The sequence below is a fragment of the Tenrec ecaudatus genome, unplaced genomic scaffold, assembly GCF_050624435.1.
Source record: "Tenrec ecaudatus isolate mTenEca1 unplaced genomic scaffold, mTenEca1.hap1 Scaffold_421, whole genome shotgun sequence".
In the NCBI taxonomy this organism is placed as follows: Eukaryota; Metazoa; Chordata; class Mammalia; order Afrosoricida; family Tenrecidae; genus Tenrec; species Tenrec ecaudatus.
In genome coordinates, this window is record NW_027459317.1 from 116,958 (window position 1) to 141,719 (window position 24,762).

The window sequence follows — 24,762 nt, forward strand, 5'->3', positions numbered from 1 at the left end:
GATATGAATAAGTTTTCATAACTTTGTACCCTGTATGCTCTATCACATACGTGGACATATTGACATATTTACAGTACAAATAAGTATATCAAAATAGTCCCTGCCACACAGGTATACTCCCACAGACCACCGGTTCAACTCATATCTACCTATATATATACATACACTTATAAATTATTATTTGCTTTCACTGTTATTTCAAAATGGTGATTGGTATCTTTAAAAGGCATTTGAATCCAAAAACACAATTAAATAGATAATGAATGATTGACTACAAGCTAAGCAACTCTAAGAATTGCTGGCAGTTCCCAAAAGCTGAGAAAAACGATATACGGACCTCCCTTATTTCAGAGAGAGAACAAGGTGCTGTCAACACTTGCCTTCAGATTTCTGGCCTCCAGAACCGAGAATAAACTTCCCTTTGTTTTAAGCTACCTTGCTTATGGCATTTAGTTGTTGCTGATGCACAAGTTTATTGATAGTCATGTGCCAGGCTAGCCATTACTGTCTGCCTTCGCAAATCAGATGATAAACAATTGTGGTTACACATTAAATATAGCAAGAGGTCTTACACATCATCGTAACTTGCTTGTGTGAAACATTAATAAATATTCAAGAATCTTGGGCTTCTTGGCTTCACCAGGAATGCTACAGCATCCCTGCCGAATGTAAGACCCATGAGGGTCTGCCTTCTTCTTGTACAGCCAAATGCAACTGTGTTTGGGGGGAAAAGAGGAAAAAGACTCAAAGGTAATTAACAAACCACTAATATAAAATGTTATATATATGGATAGAGATTACTGCAAGGATGAGAATTCTTAGGATTCTAATAAATTCTTAGAAATGAGCACTAAAACTATGTAGTCAAGTAATTCTGGTTTTACATAAAGAATGCCTGTAATTTTAACAATTAAACAGTGGTGTCAGGTAGATGGAAAGATGTACAGATGTCTCCAAGAGCTGCACTCTGTCTAAATGTGAAGCTATGACAGCACATGTTCCAGAATTCCTTGTCTGATTAACTGTTCACACTTCCAACGAGGTAAAAAATGCTGAGGGAAAAAAGGGACACAGAAAAGAAATTATTGGAAAATAACCTCTTGGATTATATTTTACATCAATAAAAAACAAACTAATAGCTTATTTTAAAATTCCAACGGTGATAGATCATAATCAACTCAACAGCAACAAGTAGTTAATAAGGAATTAAGTTAACTTTACTATATTTATTGCTTTATTCAAATTTTGTTAAAGCTATTGGTATTTTAATCAGAATTACTTAAATGAATTGTATAGTTTAAATTAAATTCAATAAGAAACTTGTAAACACAGAAGTGGTTTTTTGCCCAACTTTAATAAACCCTGAATTTTCCAGGAGTGTAACTAGTATATATTTTTTTTAAAAAAAGAAGAACTTATGAATTAAGGACATCAGGTATAATGAATAACTATACAGACAACTTACAACAAAGATACAAGAGATCTAGTAAAACTAGGTAATCTTGGAACCTTGAGCTTCAGAAGAAATTATAGAAAAGTGGACTGAAAACTAACTAGAAGATGAAGGGAAACAAAAGTGGTGCAAGAACAGACAGGTGAATTGTCAGCTAGCCTGACGCATTCCATCCAGACAGAAGCCTGGCACATTGGTAGCTGGCACTAAGAAAGGATCCTCACTTGTTTCCCACACCCTCCTGATATCACAATTGCCAGCCCCTACCTTCACCCATACACCAGACAGAGATATCCTTGTAAGTCCATTTCTGCTTGAAGACAAAGCTATGCCCTCATGGTTTAACATCCCCATGCCTAGAGATGGATTATCACCCCCATGCCCAGAAATGCTTGAGATTCTCCTCAAAGCACTAGCAAAAAATACACTGCTGGATCCCTCGCTGCTCTTGGACACGTGGAAAGTTCCCCCATGATTAGCCATTCTGACCCAGCTGCTTCTCTACCAGAAAGAATCCCCTCAGCTATCACCTAAGCTGTAAAAACGCCCTACTGGATCAGGTGCGTGGACCACAGAAAACAGATAGGCCTGCCAAGCTCCATCTGGAATCAATATTCAACCCCCTAGAGGCTGTGACCTATACAAAAAGGTCCTCACCCCAAGTTTTCTCTTTGTTTTTCCTTTTCCTTCACTTCCTTTTATTTATTTTAATCACGTCTGCACTCTGCTTTCTTCTTTATTTCTGCTTCTACTTCTATTCTTTCCATTTTAATTTACTTTTCCAGTTCCCTTCCTTTCCTTTTTTATGTTTTGATTAGCTTCTCTTTTATTTTTCTCTACCTTGGTTTTTGACACACACACACACACACACACACACACACACACACACACACTTCTAGTTATTAAATTCCTTTCACTTGCTCTTGTTTGTCCGCTGTCTCTTGCTGGTTTCTTTTTCAAAAATTATTTCTTCGTTGGCAATTTTTTTTGTCCCTTCCTGTTCTACCTGACAGTGGACAGCAATCGCAGGCCTAGCCACCTCTATGACTGTAGTCATACCTATACAGTGACAGACACTACATACTCCTGTACCACCTGATCATCTTTACGTAAGTGAGACCACCAAACAAACCATTGCTAACTGTGCTATAATAACAACAAACAGTACTACACACATTCTCAAATTATCCTTTACAACAACCAGTAGATAGGTGGAGTGTCTGCAGTCTCAAGATACTAAGATCAATTAAACACAAAAACACTAATACTACAACATCTCAGTGGCAAAGACAATTTAAGTTTATATGAAGAAACAAGACAGAACAGCTGAAGCACATGACCAATATAGAGCTAGAAGACCTTTTTTCAGGAAGAAAAGGCATTGAAATTACCTGATAAACTATTAAAAATTATACTTTTATACTATCAATGAACCGGGAGAAAGGAAAGATTGCGAAGCTAAAGAAAAACTGAACACACACACACACACTAGAGTAATTCAGGAAAGCACTAAAATAACACATCAATTGAAACTAGAAACCGTACACCACAGCAAAGAGAAATTCAGAAGATTAATACTAAGATGAGAGAAACAGATAACGCATTAGAAGAGCAAAGGACTTTGCGAGTAGAAGGAGGCAGGGGAAGGGAGTGGTAAGCAAACAACGCCAAAGACGGGAATAACTAAGGAATTAAAATCAACAATGAGGAGGACATAGAGATCCTGGTGGTGTTGGGGTAACAGCAATTTAGCTGAGAAGAACTACTAAGGTGGAAGAAGGGTGAGTGTGATGGTGAGGTAGAAGAAAGGTAAAAAGAAACAGGAAAGATCTAGGAAGCAAAGCTATAGATAGAGGTATAAGCATAAGTGTGTACCTATGTAAATACATTAATTCATAAAAATAGAGGTATTGGTCTATGTACATCATATATGGCAAGACATTGGTGTAGTAGATGGACGTTAGGTCTCTGCTCAGGGCCTGCCTTCAATACAAGAATACTTTGTTCTAAGAACCTGGCATGTTGTGATGCTCACCCTCCTGGCATGATCGGTGAAGACAAAATGGGTGCACAAGCAAATGTGGTAAAGAAAGCTGATGGATTGCCTGCAACAATGATGCAAAAATAGAGCGATACTGGGGATGGTTCAGGACTGGATGGGGTGTGCTCTCTTGTCTAGAGGGTCACTGTGAGGTGGAGCTGGTTCGACAGCACCCGACCACAACAACAACAGAAAACTAAGACTGGCTCTGACAAGTGTCAGATGCTGCTCACCCAGGCTTGGACATTAACTTTCCATCGCGTTAAATGTAATCGCTTGGTGTCAGAGTTGGAGAAGCTGCTATTCATACTCTAGTGATCAAGTGTTATGTGAGAAAATTACTTGTACATTTACTAGTTTGCTATTCATACCTTATTTCAGTTTAGCTTAATAACCCATTCCCTTGTTTTCTTTATCTCTGGGGAAAATAAGTATCACTAATTGGAGCAGGATATGTGAAAGTACTGCAAAAATAAAACACACCATGCTAATAATAAAAAAAAAAATGAAAGCTGATGGTACCTCTTCTATCAAAAGATATAGCATCTGGGATCTAAAAGGCTTGAGGTTAAACAAGCAGCTGTCTAGCTGATAAACAAACCCACATGGAAGAAGCACACCAGCCTGTGTGATCATGAGATGGGATCAGGTAACAGGCATCAGAAGACCCAAAACACACACACACACACACCCCACACCCCCCCCCCAAATCCATCTGTAGATAATGGAACATCTCCTTGCAAAAGGGTCACAAGGGATGAGTCAACTAGGATGCAGTATAACACCAATGAAATATACAATATTCCTCTGGTTCCTTGAGGTTCCTCACCCCCCACTACCATGACTCCAGTCCTGCCTTTCACTGCGGGCTAGACCAGAACATGTACACAGATACAGATAAGAGCTCGAGACACACACTGAATCAAGGAATAACAATGGAAGTAGTGATACCAGGAGGGCAGGAGAAAGGTGACTCCAATGATTGACACATAACCACACCCCCACCCCAGGGGGACGATCAACAGAAACCAAGGGTGACGGGAGAGAGTGGTTGGTTAAGATATGAAAATAATAATAATTTATAATTTATCAAGGGGTCAAGGTGGGGTGGGGAGGGAGGGGAAAAAGAGGGACTGATATTTTGACCCTGGCCTCTAAACCCCTGATAAGGCCTGACCGTGGCAGCCTGCTCTCTGCTGGCTCCTCTAAGCCCCATGTCCATCACATGGCTGGTTCATTTTCTGTCAGCGCCCACGTAACTGACATATCTCCCCCACTTGCCTGAAAAGACAGCCAGGAGATCACCTCGCTAGGGTTTGGGATCAACGGTGGCCCTCTCTCCTTTGGGGACTGCCTACACCAGCGGAGCTCTTAACACTGGTCTCACTTCATGCCCTGCCTTGCCCTAGGGGCTAACTGACCCTGGGGCACAGCAAGGCCAGTATCATCACAAGGGCATAAGGACTGCACCTCTTGGCCTCCTAGTACAATCCTGCCCCTTGAGAGTCCCTGGCGTCTAATAGTAAGGGCTCAAATAGAAAGTAAATGTTTAGAAAATAATCTTGGCAACATATGTACAAATATGCTTGATACAATTGATGTATTGATTGTTATAAGAGCTCTAAGAGCCCCTTTATTAGTCTAGGTACTTTGGAGAAGTAAATCTACAGCAACTTGTGTATAAGAGAGAGTTGTATGTAAAGGTTAAGTGCGCATCAAGAAAATATCCCAACCCAGTGCTGCCCAAGCCCACAAGTCCAACATTAACCCATTAGTCCAATAACAGTCCACAAAGTCCTGCTCCATCTCACAAAACAGACACAATGATGTCGACTGCAGAGGAAAGCTGAGTCAATGAATATGTAAGCATCTCAGCGCTGGCAGGGGTCTCCACGTGGGTGCTCCAGCACCCAGGGCTGCATCGGGGTACGTTCATGTGGCTTCTCCCTGGGGATGTCTTGCAGGAAGTCTGTCTTGCAAGCTGAAGCAGGGAACTGCGAAAGCAGTTGCACCCTGGTGTGACCACAAAGCAAGAGACCCGAGAACTAGAAAGGTGAGGCTCACTGAGCCATTTATCCCTCTGCCCTTCAATTAACCCCACATGTGTTTATCGGCCAGGTTGGCACAATAAACTAACTGAGTCCCCAGTAGTATGATCTTTTAATTTTAAAAAAGAGCAAATGGACTAGAATTGAATCAGAGAGAGTTCATCAGTGAGATTAAAGAAAATCTCTCAACCTAATTTGGTAAAGGAATAATTTTTAAAATAGACAAGAAAATCTAGAGAAAATCACAGAATTCTGTGGGACAACATCAAGTACATTATGTGTGATTGGACAAAAAAACAGGAAGAAACAAACAAAACAATCAAAAGAGCAGAGAGAAGGAAACTTCCTTAATATATCATGACATGGTAACAAATGTACTCATGAAGCTAAACAAACCAAAAGCAGGGCTGACTGAAATAAAATAATCATGACATATCATGATGAAAGTTACAAATGACAGGAATCCTGACAGCAATTGAGGAAAAATAAGTTACTTAAAAAGAGGAACTGAAAACAAAAATTGTCTTAGAAAAAGTGCATCCAGAAGGCTCTGTAGCAGAAAATGACGAGACTTGGTTTAATGTACTTTGGACATGTTGTCCAGGGAGACAGACCTTGGAGACGTGTCCCACGCATGATAAAAGTACCGGGTTTTAGAACCGAGGAAAACCTTCAACAAGATGGATTGACACAGTAGCTGCATCACTGGGCTCAAAGATAAGAACAATAGTGAGGACTGCACAGTATGGGGCAGGGTTTTGCTCTATTGTCCATAGGAACACTGAGTTGGAATAACTCCACAGCACCTTCCAATAACAGCAACAACACCACCATCTATCATACACGAACACACTGAAGCAGGAAAAGTAAACATACATATTGAAAAGAGAAACAAGTCATGCAATTAAAAACTCCCAATACATTCAAAGAAGAGTTGACACCAATTTTATTCAAACCATTGTAGGACATAATAAAAATGGAAAGTCCCCAAATTCATTTTATGAAACTTGTAAAATCATTATACCCAAATCAGACAGAAACATAGCCAGGAAAGAAAATAATACAGCAATATCCCTTATGAACATAAATGTAAAAATATCTCAACAAAACCCTACCTAATAAAGCCAACAATAAATATCTCAGTAAAGTAAATCATCATGACCAACATGAATTCATAACAAGGGTGCAATGATGGTTACATATTAGAAAAACAATCAATGTTATCCACTATATAAACAAAACAACAGGAAAGAACTTTATAACCATATTAGAAAAATTCAAATCCTACAATCCTGAGAAGAAAATGGGACCGACGGTTCCAGGGGATAATAGAAAGGGAGAGCTAGGGAAGGGGGAGGGGAGCCAACAGACCCACGGACAGGGAACAACAAGAGATCTAAAATTGATGGAGAGGAAGGTGTAGAATGCCTGGTGGGGTTAGATCAAGTGCAATGTAGCTGAAAGAGGAATTACTGAGAGCCAAATGAAGGTCAAACATGATAGTGGGACAGGAGGAAAGTAAAGGGAAATAGAGGAGGAAAGGAGGCAAAAGACATTTTTTTTTACATTTTATTAGGGGCTCATACAACTCTTATCACAATCCATACAAATACATACATAAATTGTATAAAGCACACCCCTACATTCTTTGCCCTAATCATTTTCAAAGCATTTGCTCTCCACTTAAGCCCTTTGCATCAGGTCCTCTTTTTTTCCCCCTCCCTCCCCGGTCCCCCCTCCCTCATGAGCCTTTGATAATTTATAGATTGTTATTTTGTCATATCTTTCCCTATCCGGAGGCTCCCTTCCTCCCTTTCTCTGCCGTCCATCTCCCAGGGAGGAGGTCACATGTGGATCCTTGTAATCGGTTCCCCCTTTCCAACCCACTCACCCTCACTCTCCTAGTATCACCCCTCAGACCCCTGGTCCTGAAGGTATCATCCACCCTGGATTCCCTGTGTCTCCAGCTCCCATATGCACCAGTGTACATACAACCTCTGCCCTATCCAGTCCTGCAAGGTAGAATTCGGATCATGGTAGTTGGGGGAAGGAAGTATCCAGGATCTGGGGGAAAGCTGTGTTCTTCATCGGTACTACATCGCACCCTGACTGACCCATCTCCTCTCCTAAACCCCTCTATGAGGGGATCTCCAGTGGTTGACAAATGGGCTTTGGGTCTCCACTCTGCACTTCCCCCTTCATTCACTACGGTATATATATATATATATATATTTTTTTTTTTTTTGCATGATGCCTTTGGCACCTCGTGATTGCACAGGCTGGTGTGCTTCTTCCATGTGGGCTTTATTGCTTCTGAGCTAGATGGCCGCTTGTTCACCTTCAAGCCTTTAAGACCCCAGACACTATCTCTTTTGATGGCCGGGTACCATCAGCTTTCTTCGCCACATTTGCTTATGCACCCGTTTGTCATTGGTGATCGTATCATGGAGGTGTGCACCCAATGATATGATTTTTTTGTTCTTTGATACCTGATAACTGATCCCTTCAGGACCACGCGATCACACAGGCTGGTGTGTTCTTCCATGTGGGCTTTGTGCCTTCTGAGTTAGATGGCCGCTTGTTCACCTTCAAGCCTTTAAGACCCCAGACACTATCTCGTTTGATAGCCGGGCACCATCAGCTTTCTTCACTACATTTACTTGTTCACGCACTTTGGCTTCAGCAGTTGTGTAGGGAGGGTGAGCATCGTAGAGTGCCAACTTAATAAAAGAAAGTATTCATGCATTGAGGGAGTGCTTGAGTAGAGGTCCAAGGTCCTTCTGCCACCTTAAAACTAAACCTATAAATACAGAAACATAGATCTATTTCCCCATCCTCATATATATATTTGCATGTACATGTCTTTGTCTAGACCTCTATAAATGCCCTTTGACTCCTAGCTCTTTCCTCCATCTCCCTTGACTTTCCTCCTGCCCTACTACCAAGCTCCATCCCCACCTGGGTTACAGCTATACCTCTTCTTTATGTAACCTTACCCTTGATCATTCCCTACCAGGCCTGCCACTCCCTCCTCACTACCATTTTGGGTCCCATGTTGTTCCCTTGTCCCTGGGTTTGTTAACACCACTTCCTTACCCCCCCACTTCCCCTATCCCAAGCCCCCCCCGGAACTGTCGGTCCATTGTTTTTCCTCCAGATAGTTCATCCAGCCTGTCTTATTTAGACAGACCTGTGGAGACAATAACATGCACGAAAATAAGACAGAGGAAAACAAAGCAACAGTATACAACCAGACAACAAAACAACAACAAATCACTGACAAAGAACAAAACAAAACACATCAAGAAAGAAAACTTGTAGTTAGTTCAAGGATCGTTTGTTGGAGGCAAAAGACATTTATAGAGGTGTAAATATACACACATATATAAAAATATACTTATATAATGATAGGGATATGGGTCTATGTTCATATATTTATGTTTAATATTAAGGTTGCAGATGAATATTGGTTCTCTATTCAAGTCCTCCCGCAACGCAAGAACACTTCCTTCTAATAACCTGGCATTCTGTGATGCTCACCTTCCTGACATGATAGCTAAATTCAAATGGGTGCATTAGCAAATGTGGTGAAGAAAGCTGATGGTGCCTAGCTATGAAAAGATACAGTGTTTGGGGTCTTAAAGGCTTGAAGTTAAACAAGCGGCCATCTAGCAGGGAAGCAATAAAACCCACATGAAAGAAGCACACAGCCTGTGTGATCACAAGGTGTCAACAGGATCAGGTATCAGATGACCCAAAACAAACCATCATATAGATATGAATTGGGGGGGGGGGTTTGAAGTGGAGACCCAAGGCCCATTTGTAAACAATTGGACATCTCTTCACAGAAGGGTCAAGTCAGTCAGGGTGAAGTTTAGCACCAACAAAATACACACTACTCTAGCTCTTTAATTGACCTTGGCACCCCACTATCCTGACCCCAGTTCTAGCTTACAAATCTGGCTTGACAGGAACATGTACCCTAGTACATATCAGAGCTCTTGGTACACGGAATCCAGGACAGATAAATCCCTCAGGAACAGTAATGGGAGTAGCAATACCATGAGGGGAAGGGGAAGATGGGAGAGGAAAGGGAGAAAAGGAAAACCAGTCACAATGATCGACATATAAGCCACTCCCCACCTGCAGGGGACAAGCAACAGAGTAAAGGGAGACTGCAGACAGTGTAAAATATGAAAATAATAATAATTTATAATTTAACAAGGAGTCATGAGGGTGAGGGAGGGAAGGAGGGAAATAAAACAGGAGCTGATACCAAGGCCTCAATTAGAAAATGTTTTGAAAATAATGGTGACAACATATGTACAAATGTGCTTGATACAATTGATATATGGGTTGCTATAAGAGGTGTAAGAGCCCCTAGTAAAATGATATTAAAAAATACATCTACCTCTCCGTCTCTCTGCCACCCCGAGTGTGGTGGTGCTCCGACTTCACCATGTCATCTCATAAGAATTTCAGGATCAAGAGATTCCTGGCCAAGAAACAGAAGCAGAATCTGCCCATTCCCCAATGGATTCGAATGAAAACCGGTAATAAAATCAGGTACAACTCCAAGAGAAGACATTGGAGAAGAACCAAGCTGGGTCTGTAAGGAGCCCCCTGAAGGATGGCACGCATGGCCGCATTTTCCCAGGCTCATATCATGAATTAAGATTTTTGTCCCCATCTGATGAATTGAACTTCAATCGGCAAATAATCTGGTTTATTCCTTGTTTTTTTACTTCCTAATCAAGTTTAACAATAAATAATGTAAGGTTGTTGTTGTGAGAAAAAAAATACATCTATACTACTATAATACCTCAAGTAGAAAAAGACAGAAAATGGGGTAAGATGGCCACCATATAACAAGCCCGGGAAGATGTGCTCAGCAACTACCAAAGAGTTTCCACTATGAGAGAGATTCTGCACTTCCTGGTAGCAAGAAATTCAACTTAAAAGCCAAGTTGACCCAAGTTTCTCAAAGTGGAAAGCAGCAAGGCCTGCTGACAGACTCCCCTTTACGGATGAGCAGCAACATGAGTTGCTTCTACAAGCATCGTGATTCTTCGTGGCCCCTGAGAAAAGACAGTCAGCCAGCCAACCCTCTACCTCCCTGGCCTCTAGGGACACAGATAGCTAGCAGATCACTTGGGCAGCTTGGTACACACATGCTCAGTACCCAAGGTACGCTTTGTACCATTTCCCCATCTTCCTCCTCTTTTCCTGCTTTGTTCTACAAGGCATTCCATCCCGTGTGCCAGCGCCGTGATACCGCATACATGTACACACAGACTACTAAAAGAGCAGGAATCCCCACCCACAAGGTAGCTTTATTATATATAATTTTGGATTTTGTACTTTTGTTCTATTTTAATACTCTCTCTCTCTTTTTTGATCTCCTACTTCCTCTTCTGGAGTGACTCCACCCTCCTGAGAATCCACATTCCTCCCAGGAAGAGACAGGTCTGTGTATCCCAGCATACCCACTCTAGCATGGGCTTTCCAGGACCTCCTACGTGCACAGATATGCTCACATTCATTCACATTGCCACAATAGCAGAATCTGGTACCCACAACCATACCCAAGTTTTTTTTTTTTTTGATCCTTGTACTTCTATCAATTATCTTTCTATTTTCTTGCTGTTCTCTCATTAAATATCTTTCCATGAAACCTATTAATTGAGATTAACTCTCTGCCCGCAAGTGTCAACTCACAGTGATCCTATAGGACAGGGTAAAACTGTCCGGTGAGTTTCTGAGACTGTAACTGTTTATGGGAATAGAAAGTCTCCTTTTTTTGGCGGAGCAGCTGGTGGTTTTAAAATGTTGACCTTTCGGATTACAACTCAATACATAACCATTATGTGACCAGAGCTCCTTATTGTGATTACCCCTCTGAAAATATTTTCCCATTATTTTTGCAAGTCTGTTGGCTTATTCACAGTCACTTATTACTATCATTACTTTATTCTTATCATTACTTTTATTTTATTCTATTTTTCCCAGCCACTATCCCCACTTAGGCACCTTTCCCCTTCTTTTCATTTCACCACTGTATGTTTTCCAGCTCCTATTAGAACTCACCTGTGTCACTAGACAAACTCTACCTCTGTATGACCAGCAGCTCACACACCACAATGCTGAAGAAACAGCAGTCAAGCACAGAAAGCTTCCAAATTCAAGAAAAACAAACATGAACAACCAAGTAGCACTCAAACCAATGGAATAGTCTGAAGATGTGATTGTGAACCACCAGTAACAGAATTCAGAAGAATGATGCTTAGGTCAAGAGATCTGGGGAATGTTCATGAGAAAAACAGAAGAAATTGAGAAACTAACATCCTTAAACCAAAGGATTCTAGAAGATAAGCAATGAGATAACTGAATTAGGCAACATAGTAAAAGGCTAGAGGAATAAAATGGAAAAGGAAAATAAAATAAATGAGCTTGAAGACAATTACCCTCACGACAGTAGACAAGAGAAGCAATCAACAAAAAAACCCGGAAGCATCCAAATAAATCCTGTAGGACACTATCATAAGAACCCATCTAAGAAAAGAAAAAAGAAAAGAAATGCTGGGAAAAGAACACCACCAAAAAAAAAAAAATCTACAGAGAATAGTACAAGAAACCATGGAAGAAAATTTCAACATACTATTCAACAAGCTGAGAAGAATGGACAACCAAAGAGAAAACATCAAGACATAAAGAAAAGGAGAGAATCTGAGGGCAGCTAGAGAAAAAGGAAAAGTCATCTACAAAGGAAAGTTGAAAAGGATAAATTCAGACTTGTCAGCAAAAGACCTGCAGGCAAGAAGACAATGGAATGACATATATACAATTGTGACGGGTGGAAGGGGTGGTGGGGCGGAAGGAAGCCAGCCAAGAATATTATACTGAACAAAAATATCCCTCAAATACAAGGGAGAAATAAAGGTTATTTCCTGAGGAGGAAAAAATAAAGGAATTTTGAATTCAACAATTCATTTTCTCAGATCACAATGTTATAAAACTGGAAATCTACAACAGAAAGAAAAGGAACAAAAAGACAAACACATGGAGACTGAACAACATACCATTTCAAAATGACTGGACACTAGAGTAAACGAAAACGAGAAATTAAGAAACTCCTTAAAACAAGCAAACCTATAACACATCATACCAAAAACTCGGATACAACAAATGCAGTTATCTGAAGTCAATTTATAGCAATCAATACACACACGAAATATGAGAGAAATCCAAAACCAATACTAATAAAACACTTCCAAGAAGTAGAAAGAGGGAAACCACCTAAGTCCTTCAACAATAAAGGGAAAGAACTAATAAAAATTGAAGCAGAAATAAATGAACTGAAAAATGGGGGGGAAATCAACAAGACAAAAAGTTGGTTATGAAAAGATTAACAAAATCGACAAACTGCTAGAAAACTTAACAAAGGAAAAGAAAGATGCAAATATCTAGAATTTGAGATGAAAAGGGTGCCATCACAAAAGATCCAAATGAAATAAAAAGATACATGTAGAGCAAAAGAAGAATTAGAGGTCACCAAGAGACTTCCAACCAAGAAAGATTCTAAAGAAGTATGTATGTTGCCTTCACAGGAGAATGCTAGCAAGTATTCAGGGAAGAGCCATAACTAATTCTGTGCAGACTATTCCAAAATATAGAAACTGACAGCAAACTCCCACACGCATTCTATGAAATGAGCATAATCCTCAAAACCTGATCACGATCATTTAGAAAAAATGAAAACAGGAAGTAGATAAGAGTGTCCCTCATCAATATTCTTATTCAACATTGTACTACAATAAACATCTTAGCCAGACAGACAGCAAAAAAATTTTAAAATAAAAGGAATATAATTGGGCAAAAAATAGGTCAAGGTGTCACTATTTGCAGATAGTATGATTTTACATAGTGAGAGCCCCAAGGACTCCACAGAAAGATTGTTGGAAAGTACTAACGAATCTGTTAAAGTAATGGCATACAAGATTAATAAGCAGAAATCAATTTTAATATGCTATTGAAGAGCTCCAAAATAAAAACATCAAGAAAAAAAATAAAAAAGAGAAAACAATATCATTTATAATATCCATACAAAAGATGAATACCTGGGAATAAACTTAACCAAAGAAACAAAAGACCTGTACAAAGGAAACTACAGAAAAATCAAAATGTGAATATTACTGAAAGCAATAAATCTATAGATAGAACACAATTCTGATCAAAATCATTTTCTTGGGGGCTCATACAGCTCTTATCACAATCTATGCATCCATCCATTGTGTCTAGCACATTTGTTCATTGTTGCCATCATCATTTTCAAAACAATTTCATTCTACTTGAGCCCTTGGCATGGGCTCCTCATTTTTCCCTCTTCCCTTCTTCACGAACTCTTAATAATTCATAAATTGTTATTAATTTTTCATGTCTTACACTGTCCGAGGTCTCTCTTTACCCTCTTTTCTACTGCCCATGCCCAAGGAGGGGTTACATTGTGATCAGTGCCCCCTCTTGTTACCACTACTCTCACAGCTGTCTACAAATGGGTTTGGGGTCTCCAGTCCACCCTCCCCCTCAATCACATCAATAAGGCTTTTTGTTCTGGGTCTTTGATGCCAGATACCTGATCCCTTCGACACCTCTTTATCACACAAGCTGGTGTGCTTCTTCCATGTGGGCTTTGTTGCTTCTTAGAGAGAGTCACTTGTTCATCTTCAAGCCTGTAAGACCCCAGATGCTATATCTTTGCATTGCTGGACACCATCACCTTTCTTCATTACATTTGCTTATGCACCCATTTGTCTTCAGCAATTCTGGCGGGAAGGTTATCACAGAATGCCAGGTGACTAGAACAAAGTGTTCTTGCGTTGAGGGAGTACTTGAGTAGAGGCCCACTTAATTGGACCTTTTGGACCTACTTTCTATCCAGCTCTTGGTAATCCAGGGTGTGTGCTACAGACTCGTGGACTTAATATTGTTCTTTGGAGGCACACAATATCTTTCATAGGCCACACCAGAAAGAATCCTTGTGGAAGCTACATTCACTGGAGTTTGTAAACTGGGCTTTCATTCAAACTCATCAGGAGCCCTTTGATTTAAGACTGAAATTCATCAGTGTGAGAAGATGATGACTGCTATCCCAAGTTATGGAATTGGCAGTTATTGGACTTTGGTTTGACTCTCTGGCCTTCAGGGTGCCTAATGAATGGTGATCCAGGAATACCAAATATTTACTACTTTAATGCTCTTCTTATTTTGTTATGACATGTATTAGTCAGGTATGCATGTTGCTACCTTTTGGAATGAATTTTGTTGAAAGTTTTGTTCCAACATCAACCCTAATTATTTGTGTAAATAGTGTCCAGCCCAGCCTGTGTGATCACGAGGTGTCAATGGGATCAGGTATCAGGCATCAAAAAACAAAAAGTCCTATCACTGTGATGAGTGGGAGTGCGAAATGGGGACACAAAACCCATCTATAGGCAACTGGACATACCCTTACAGAAGGGCCTTGGGGAGGAGACAAACCAGTCAGGGTATAGTATAGTAAAGATAAAACATACAGCTTTCCTCTAGTTCTTTAATGCTTCCTCCCTCCCACTATCATGATCCCAATTCTACCTTACAAATACGGGTAGACCAGAGGATGTACACTGGTACAGACAGGAACTAGAAACAGAGGCAATCCAGGACAGATGACCCTCTGAGGACTAGTAGTGAGAGTGGCGATACCGGGAGGGTGGAGGGAAGGTAGGGTAGAAAGGGGCAAGGGATTATAAAGATCTACATATAAACTCCTCCATGGGGGACAGACAACAGAAAAGTGGGTGAAGGGAGACGTTGGACAGTGTGAGATATGCCAAAATAATAATAATTTATAAATAATCAAGGGTTCGTGAGGGAGGGTGGGGGAAGGAGGGTGAAAATGAGGAGCTGATACCAAGGGCTCAAGTAGAAAGAAAATGTTTTGAAAATTATATGGCAACAAATGTACAAATGTGCTTGACACAATGTATGTATGGATGAATTGTAATAAGAGCTGTATGAGTCCCCCCAGAAAAGATTTTTTAATAAATTGTTCAGAAACTTGAATTTAATCTATATAAGTCAACAATTCGAGCATGAATTGATGTCTGAAACCAGCCTATACTTCTATATGCTTTTCTCAACCGTGTTTTAAATTCTGTATCATTAGCTAAATGAATCACACTATCGTTACCTTATGTCCCAGGAAGATGGTTTGAAAAGTTTTCGTTATCATAAAATGATAATGTTGTTTCTAAAGTGAACCAGAGACATATATAAACCACAGATATGTGAATGGATTTTGTGCTCCCATTTAAATCTAGCCCCAATCTAAGAACTATGAGTTCTTAGGATGTGGCCCTCTTTAATGCTTAAAGAAGTCACTAAAGATATAGGTGCTATAGAAAAAACAAAACAAAAGAGAATGAAAAAACAACAAACAAAGCCCAAGTAATATACTCATAAAAATTATATCTGTTTGTAATTAATAGATAAAAATTTTACTAGTACATTGCTTAGAACACATGGTAGATAAATGGAATCACAGAATGGAATTTTCCCACTTTTTGCAGTCCATTGTATATTCAATATTTGTAAGTCTTAACATTTACAAAAAGTACAAAACAAGGTGATCTATATTAAACATAATGCCTGTGCTATAAATTGTCATCACAAGGTAATTATTTTACTATTGATTCGAACATTTTCTTCATTCAATACTTTTATTGAAGTTCAAAGTATACATTCTTAAGACAATAAATACCTGGCTGTTTTTTCTTAGTATCACAGAGGTACCATCATCAACTTCAAATTCTCCATAGTCTCTTAGACACCGTACCTGAAAAGAAAATCAGATATTTTATCCAAATTACCTTTTAAAATATGCAGTGATCATAACATGAAGTGGGATTATATAAATGCCCGAACAGTAAAAGTACTGTATTTTATGTGTCTGTCCTCCTCTGTGTACTTAGGACCCTTACAATTCCCAGATATTTACTGTGGTCCTAAACCTAAAGATCTCAATTTCCTACGTCACCGGGAAGGGAAAAATAAGCTTTGCAAATGTATACATGGATGGTATTACCAATAAGGAAACCAGGGATTTAGATAAAAGGAGACTACATAGTTGGACGTTTTCCTCTCAAACAATGCACTATATTAATCAGAAGGAATAAAAATGAGGGACATAACAGTGGCAAACAAGAAAGAAAAGAGCATTTTACCTCAACTAGATTGACCAGATCCTTCCCATAATCCATCAGGATAAAAGAACATACATCTAAAAACAAACTGTTTTTCTTTTTAACAATTTACTGGGGCTCATACAATTCTTATCACAGTTCATACATATACATACATCAATTGTATAAAGCACATCTGTACAGTCTTTGCCCTAATCATATTTTTCTCTTTTCCTTTTTTACATTTTATTAGGGACTCATACAACTCTTATCACAATCCATACATATACATACATCAATTGTATAAAGCACATCCATACATTCCCTGCCCCAATCATTCTCAAGGCATTTGCTCTCCACTTAAGCCCCTTGCATCAGGTCCTCTTTTTTATTTTTTCCCCCTCCCTCCCCTTTCCCCCCTCCCTCGTGTGCACTTGGAAATTTATACATCGTTATTTTGTCATATCTTGCCCTATCCGGAGTCTCCCTTACCCCCCTTCGCTGCTGTCCCTCTCCCAGGGAAGAGGTCACATGTGGATCCTTGTAATCAGTACCCCCTTTCCAACCCACTCACCCTCCACTCTCCCAGCATCATCCCTCACACCCTTGGTCCTGAAGGTATCATCCACCTTGGATTCCCTGTACCTCCAGCCCTCATATGTACCAGTGTACAGCCTCTGCCCTATCCAGCCCTGCAAGGTAGAATTCGTATCATGGTAGTTGGGGGGAGGAAGCATCCAGGATCTGGAGGAAAGTTGTGTTCTTCATCGGTACTACCTCGCACCCTAATTAACCCATCTCCTCTCCTAAACCCCTCTATGAGGGGATCTCCATTGGCCGACACTTGGGCCTTGGGTCTCCACTCTGCACTTCCCCCTTCATTTAATATGGTATATATATACATATATACATATACATATATACATATACACACATGTACACATACATACACACATATCTTTTTTTTTTTGCATGATGCCTTATACCTGGTCCCTTGGCACCTCGCGATCGCACTGGCCGGTGTGCTTATTCCATGTGGGCTTTTTTGCTTCTGAGCTAGATGGCCGCTTTTTCACCTTCAAGCCTTTAAGACCCCAGACACTATCTCTTTTGATAGCCAGGCACCATCAGCTTTCTTCACCACATTTGCTTATGCACCCATTTGTCTTCAGCGATCCTATCATGGAGGTGTGCAGTCAATGATATGATATTTTGTTCTTTGATGCCTGGTAACTGATCCCTTCGGGACCACTCGATCACACAGGCTGGTGTGTTCTTCCATGTGGACTTTGTTGCTTCTGAGCTAGATGGCCGCTTGTTTATCTTCAAGCCTTTAAGACCCCAGTCACTATCTCTTTTGATAGCCGGGCACCATCAGCTTTCTTCACCATATTTACTTGTTCACCCACTTTGGCTCCAGACGTTGTGTCGGGAGAGTGAGCATCATAGAGTTCCAAAGTTCCAATTTAATAAAAGGAGATATTCATGCATTGAGGGAGTGAACAAACTGTTTTTCAAAGGAAATCAAGTCTTCCAATCTCTTGTTTCTCAGGAATACTTAAAAATACATTTAAAAGATTCAGTTTCATGCTCTTTCATTTTGCTTACACAGTAACTTAGCAATCAATTAATTTTCATTTAGTATTTTAAAAATAAAACAAAATTTATGGAAGATGGAATGTTAGATTACATTAAGATGCTTGAAATTAAAGTGCCAACATCCAATCATTTTTGACCTATAAAATATAAGCTTAATATAGTTCAGCTCACACAACACTATTACCTTAAAACTGTGAATCAAAGTTTGTTGCAGAGAGGGCACTATAAGTATTTCTATACTCCTGTCCCTCTATAGCAGTGTTTCCCAAAGTGGGGATACTGCAATGATCCAGGAGGAGTATAAAGCAGATAGCTACACTTTATCCTGGAGTATAGGCTATTGTATAAAAGTTTTTAATTTTACACACACACACACACACACACACACACACACACACACACACACCATAGTGAATGAAGGGGTAAGTGCAGCGTGGAGACTCAAAGCCCATTTGTCGGCCACTGGAGATCCCCTCATAGAGGGGTTTAGGAGAGGAGATGGGTCAGTCAGGGTGTGATGCAGTACCGATGAAGAACACAGCTTTCCCCCAGATCCTGGATGCTTCCTCCCCCAACTACCATGATCCGAATTCTACCTTGCAGGACTGGATAGGGCAGAGGTTGTACACTGGTGCATATGGGAGCTGGAGGCACAGGGAATCCAGGGTGGATGATAACTTCAGGACCATTGGTATGAGGGGCAATGCTGGGAGAGTGGAGGGTGAGTGGGTTGGAAAGGGGGAACTGATTACAAGGATCCACATGTGACCTCCTCTCTGGGAGACAGACGGCAGAGAAGGGTGGGGGGGGGGTAAAGGAGACTCCGGATAGTGAAAGATATGACAAAATAACAATGTATAAATTACCAAGGGCACATGAGGGAGGGGAGAAAAAAAAGAGGACCTGATGCAAAGGTAAAGTGAAGAGCAAATGCTTTGAGAGTGATTAGGGCAAAGAATGTAGGGATGTGCTTTATACAATTGATGTATGTATATGTGTGGATTGTGATAAGAGTTGTATGAGCCACTAATGAAATGTAAAAAAAGAAAGAAAAAAAAAAAGAACACAGCTTTCCCCCGGATCCGGGATGCTTCCTCCCCCCAACTACCATGATCCTAATTCTACACTGGTGCATATGGGAGCTGAAAGCACAGGGAATCCAGGGTGGATGATAACTTCAGGACCAATGGTATGAGGGGCAATGCTGGGAGAGTGGAGGGTGAGTGGGTTGGAAAGGGGGAACTGATTACAAGGATCGACATGTGACCTCCTCTCTGGGAGACGGACGGCAGAGAAGGGTGGGGGGGCGGGGGGTAAGGGAGACTCCGGATAGGGAAAGATATGACAAAATAACAATCTATAAATTATCAAGGGCTCATGAGGGAGGGGGGGCAAGGGAGGGAGGGGGGAAAAAAAGAGGACCTAATGCAAAGGGCTTAAGTGGAGAGGAAATGCTTTCAAAATGATTAGGGCAAAGAATGTAGGAATGTGCTTTACACAATTGATGTATGTATATGTGTGGATTGTGATAATAATTGTATGAGCCCCTAATAAAATGTAAAAAAAATGATTAGGGCAAAGAATGTACAGATGTGCTTTATACAATTGATGTACGTATATATATGGATTGTGATAAGAGTTCTATGAGCCCCTAATAAAACAATTAGGAAAAAAAACAGGCCCAAAGAACAAAAGAAAACTGGGTTAGCAATATATATATACATAAATTAAAATATCTATAAAGAGATTCTATCACCGCCCTCTAGTTGATTCTAACTCACAATGACCCTATATTGGTTTTCCAAGGCTGTAAATCCTTACAGAAACTAAGAGTCTCATCTTTCCCCTGAGCAACAGTTGGTAAATTTGAACCGTAAGAACTTCAGAACCCTGGTGGTACAGCAGTTAATCACTGGGTTGCAATCTGCATGGTCGACAGTTCAAAACTACCAGTACCAGTAGGAGAAAGCCTGGGCTTTCTACTCAGAAACCCATAGGGGATCCCTAGGAATCAGCATTGACTCCATACCAGAGAGTTTGGTTCTGGAACCTTATGGTTAGCAGTCCAATCAATGCCTATCCTACAATGCCAGCAGGGATCCTAAGAAAGAGATGAAGAGATGTAGTCAATGAATAAGGCCCATCTAGCCATCATCTCTTATGCATTGTATTATCAATTCTAGCCTATATGGCTATGGTTAAAATCCCATTTTGGAGGGATGGTTATGTGGAAAAGCCATCTCAGAAGCAGGAACACAGAGAAATGCTGGACCATCAAGGTGTAAGAGGCCCTAGTGGGACATACTTGAGATCTTTGTCTGAAGTGGTAGAGACTGAGATGGAGGCATCAAAGGCTGCATCACAGAGACCATGGGACAGAACAGAGGGACTAGGCCAAGACCAGAGCTGAGGCAAGGCGTCCATGACATAAAACAGAGGAGCAATACTGAGACTATGATACTTTGAGGCAGAGCAGTGGGCTGCCTTTCTGGCCCAAAGAGGCAAAGGGACTATGTGACTGAGAGGCTAAGGACTAAAGACTGACATGACTGCTGGATGACAGGAGAGGTACACTTACTGTTTCCTGATGCTGACTTGTGGTAACTAGTTACCTTCCTTAATAAGCCCACTAAATTGTGAATATTGTCTGTGAGTTCTGTGAGGCTAACTGGGACCGATAATTGAACCCGACAGAAAGGCAGTGTGTGAGGGAGGAGTGGGTGGTGTCAGAATAGATATTGAAGGATGAAGGATGGAGGCATGTCTGAACTCTGCCTCATGGAAACAGTGAAGCCAGAGAAAGTCAAATACGGCCCTCTGATATGTCTTCCTACATTTAAAGAAGCCAATCCAATTACTAGCACTAACAAATAAGAGAAACAACGTTACTGGATAACTCAACAGGATATTTGAGTTGGCAGAAGAACAGAACAGCTTATTGAGTCTGAGGAACAAAAGTAAAGAAACATGATCCCAAGGAACACCATCAAGCAAATCAATGCAAATATTATGGAAGTCCCAGAAGAGGGCAAAGGGTAACTAAATAAAACTTAATAGACAACAGCAGAACATTACCAAAACTTGACAAAGGACAAGAATGTACATATCAATGACACTTAAGAATTTCCAAATCAGAAGAAAGCCTGAGAGATCCACACCAAAATATCTTATCATCAAACTCTTTAAAAAAAAGATAAAATCTTGACAATATCAAATAAAATGAAGTACCAATTTACATATATAGAAACCCTGGAAACCAGGAGGTAATAGAGTCACATATTTAAAATAATGAAAGAAATGAACAGCCATCCAAGATTCCTATAGCCAGCAAAACTTTCCTTTATAAATGAGGATAAAATTCAAGAAAACAAATAAAACCTGAGGGAATGTTGAGACATTCCTTTAGATTGAAATACAAGGAGAGTAGATTGCAAGATGAAGCAATATAGAGAAAAAGGTGTTAGGTTCCTGGATTCAGGTACCTGAAAGAATTCACACAGCAGAAGCAGGTTTGTAATCCAAGTGATTTTATGGGGAAAAGGGAAGTTTCAGGTATTACAGCCTCAAAAAATACACATTGTTTTAAGAAAGCATACAAGGATCCGCAGAACTGCACATGGGTTCACTGCTGAATGGGAAAAAAACACATAGAAAGAACAGGAACACATAACCCAGCACGTGGAACCAGGAAATCCCAGGGGCCAAAAGGGCTCCCACCCCCCACTTGTGGAGAATGCTGGAATGGAAGGAAGTCAAGGCAGGGTCTTTATTCCCTCCTCTCCACAACGGCTGGGGGAAGCATGGTTGAAGGTATTGGTTGGTTCCACTGGCTTGAGTTTAGGCCCACCTGTGTGAGGTAATGTAACTGAGCCTAATCTGTGTGCCCTGGTGGACCTCCCCTCGGGGCGGAGGGAGCTCTTGTCTGAGCATGCTCAGTTTGATTGTTCTAAAATTTAATGGATGCCTGATTTCTTCCAATCCTTTTGCTTTAGCCTTATGCAGTTACTGCGGAGACAACCCCCTTGTGGTGCTTATGTAATCTGATGTCAATTTGGGACTTGAGAGGATTAAGAGTGAAGTGGTGGAGTCTAGTTGGTCAATCAGGATAGCCAGTGAGGCCTCTGTGTGGGCATTGCCTTCGCCTGAGAATTCTGGGAACTCCAGTATTTCCTCCTTAAACAGGAGACGCTTCTCTCTCTCAGCTCACTTCCTTGGAGATGCTCTACTGGCAAGACACATGGCACTACGTCCTGGTAGCTGGGAAAGCCACACGGACCTACCCTGATGCAACAGACCTCTGGAGCCAGAGAAGCTACATAGAGAAGAACCCTGCCAGCGCTGAGATGTTTACAATGCTACTGGATCCAAAAACTTTCTACTCGCTGGTTCAAGATCGTCCTGCAACCGGAGTCATTGCATGTTTCGTGAGTCTGACGAGGCCTTTACAGATTGGTATCAGACATATGGGCTAATATTGGGCTCACGGACTTGACCTGGACTGGGCTGGGACGTTTTCGCAATATTCAGTTGTTCTTCTATATAAACCTCTTTCTTATAAACATGAGTTTCTATGAATTTGTTTCTCTTGTCTACCCAGACTAACACTCCCCCTTTATGGCCCCTATTCTGGCTACCTAACATATTTAGCCAACACCTAAGTTGAATGCAAACATTTTTCTTTGGTCTACTTTATTCAATATTCAAAAGTATACAAAAGAGGATAATAAAGATGGTTCAAAATCCAAAAATTAACTAAGCGCCAAAGTACGTGGTACTACTGGAAGAAATGAGGAGCAAAGAGAGGATAACCCACTTAACAAGTAACAAAATGACAACTATATGACAGGGACTTCAAGTGTGTGCAAATATGGAATTTAAAAACTGAAAAAAGTCCCAGAAACATTTGAAGCTCCTTGGTAAGTACTTCCTTAGTGGTAGTAACTTTCAATATGAAAGTATTAAAATGTCCAGTGTAAAAGCAGAGACCTTGTGATATGCATATGATACAACTTTGCTTATGGAAAGCTAAGAGGATTCAACACATTAATGAAGAACTGAGACTAAAGCTTTCTGTAGGGATTATGGCTCAATGGAAAAAAAAAGCCTCATGCTCGGGCCAATAAACACAATGATAAAAAGAGAAAAAAATAAATTGACACGGATTTCATTTATTTCAATGCATAATCAACATTCATGGAATTAGTGAAGAAATCAAGCCATGAGATAAATGCTGCAAAAGACTTCTTTAAAGTGTTAAAGAGCAGCAGAGTCAGCAAAATGACTGTCAGACAACAAACTCGGACAACTCTCAGCAATTATAGAGAAGGTCCACTAGGAGCGATATCCTAAACTTCATGGAAGAGAATCTCAATATGAAGTACATCCAAGCTTCTTAAACTGAGAGAGCAGTAGCAACTACTAACAGATTCCCCTCTTTGTTATAGGCTGTCCACACGCTGGGGAAGCGTCCCTCCTGCCTGGCATAGCCAATTTTTTCTGGTCCCTGAGCTAACCCAGCTGACCAAGCCTCTTGGCTTGCTGTCCTCTGGTGAAGAACAGCTTTGCAGAGTCAGCTTGGTGCAGACAGTCACTAGCCAAGCTTAACTTTTGCTTTGTTCTACAGTTCCACCAGCCCTTGCTCAACATTCCTCACCTTGCCACCCCCAAGCAGGAAATGTGTTAGCAAAACAACACAATTAGGGGGCAAGGGGGAAAGAGAAGCCTAGCACTTCCCGCACCAATCTCAAAGTAGACTTGAGAGGTTTAATTTAACCCCCCCATTGGGTGAGAAATCCACACACCTGGCCCTAGACCTGGCAGGAACCCCATCTTATCCCTCAAGGGGTGGAGTCAAGGGACAGAGTTTTTGTGGGTTTTGAACTGCGGACCATGCTGATCGCAACCCAATGTGTAACCACTGTACCACCAGGGGTCCTTTTATCTCAGTAAAACTATGAAAACTAGTCCTCGGTTTATCTGACCCCAGCCATGCTATTTTTTAATCACCTAATATGTATATGAAAGGTGAACAATGAATAAGACAGAGGTGAATTGATAACTATGAATTATGATATCGCAGAAAAGCACTGACAAAACATCAACAGCCAGAAGAGCAAACAAAGCTATGCTGGAAGAGCTACAGCGGGAGTGCCCCTTAAAGAGGCCGACTCCGTGTATATGTCATCTGGATGGCAAGTCCCTGGATGGTCAAAAAGAGGAAGCCTCTCAGTGGTACACATTGACACCATGACTGCAATAATGGGCTCAAACAGCAATGTTTGAGAAGAGGGTGCGGGGCAAGGCAGTGTTTCATTCTGTTGTACATCTAGTTACTATGAATAGGACTTGGTGGCACCTAACAAAACTATATTCATATCTCCTTCTTACATAATAGGAGCATAA

General features: G+C 40.7%; 1 protein-coding gene across 2 annotated transcripts in view; it reads right to left on the minus strand.

Moving 5' to 3' along the window:
- Window positions 1-602: 602 nt before the first annotated feature.
- The window catches only part of LOC142436573 (DNA replication complex GINS protein PSF1), a 45,774-nt gene continuing 21,614 nt past the window's right edge, over window positions 603-24,762 (minus strand). For both annotated transcript variants that reach the window (XM_075540140.1, XM_075540141.1), the window contains exons 6-7: window positions 16,341-16,415; window positions 603-1,052 (exon numbers count right to left, since the gene is read on the minus strand). In XM_075540140.1, coding sequence (XP_075396255.1) covers window positions 984-1,052; window positions 16,341-16,415 — 144 coding nt within the window. In that variant the 3' untranslated portion in view covers window positions 603-983. The remainder of the gene's footprint in view (window positions 1,053-16,340; window positions 16,416-24,762) is intronic.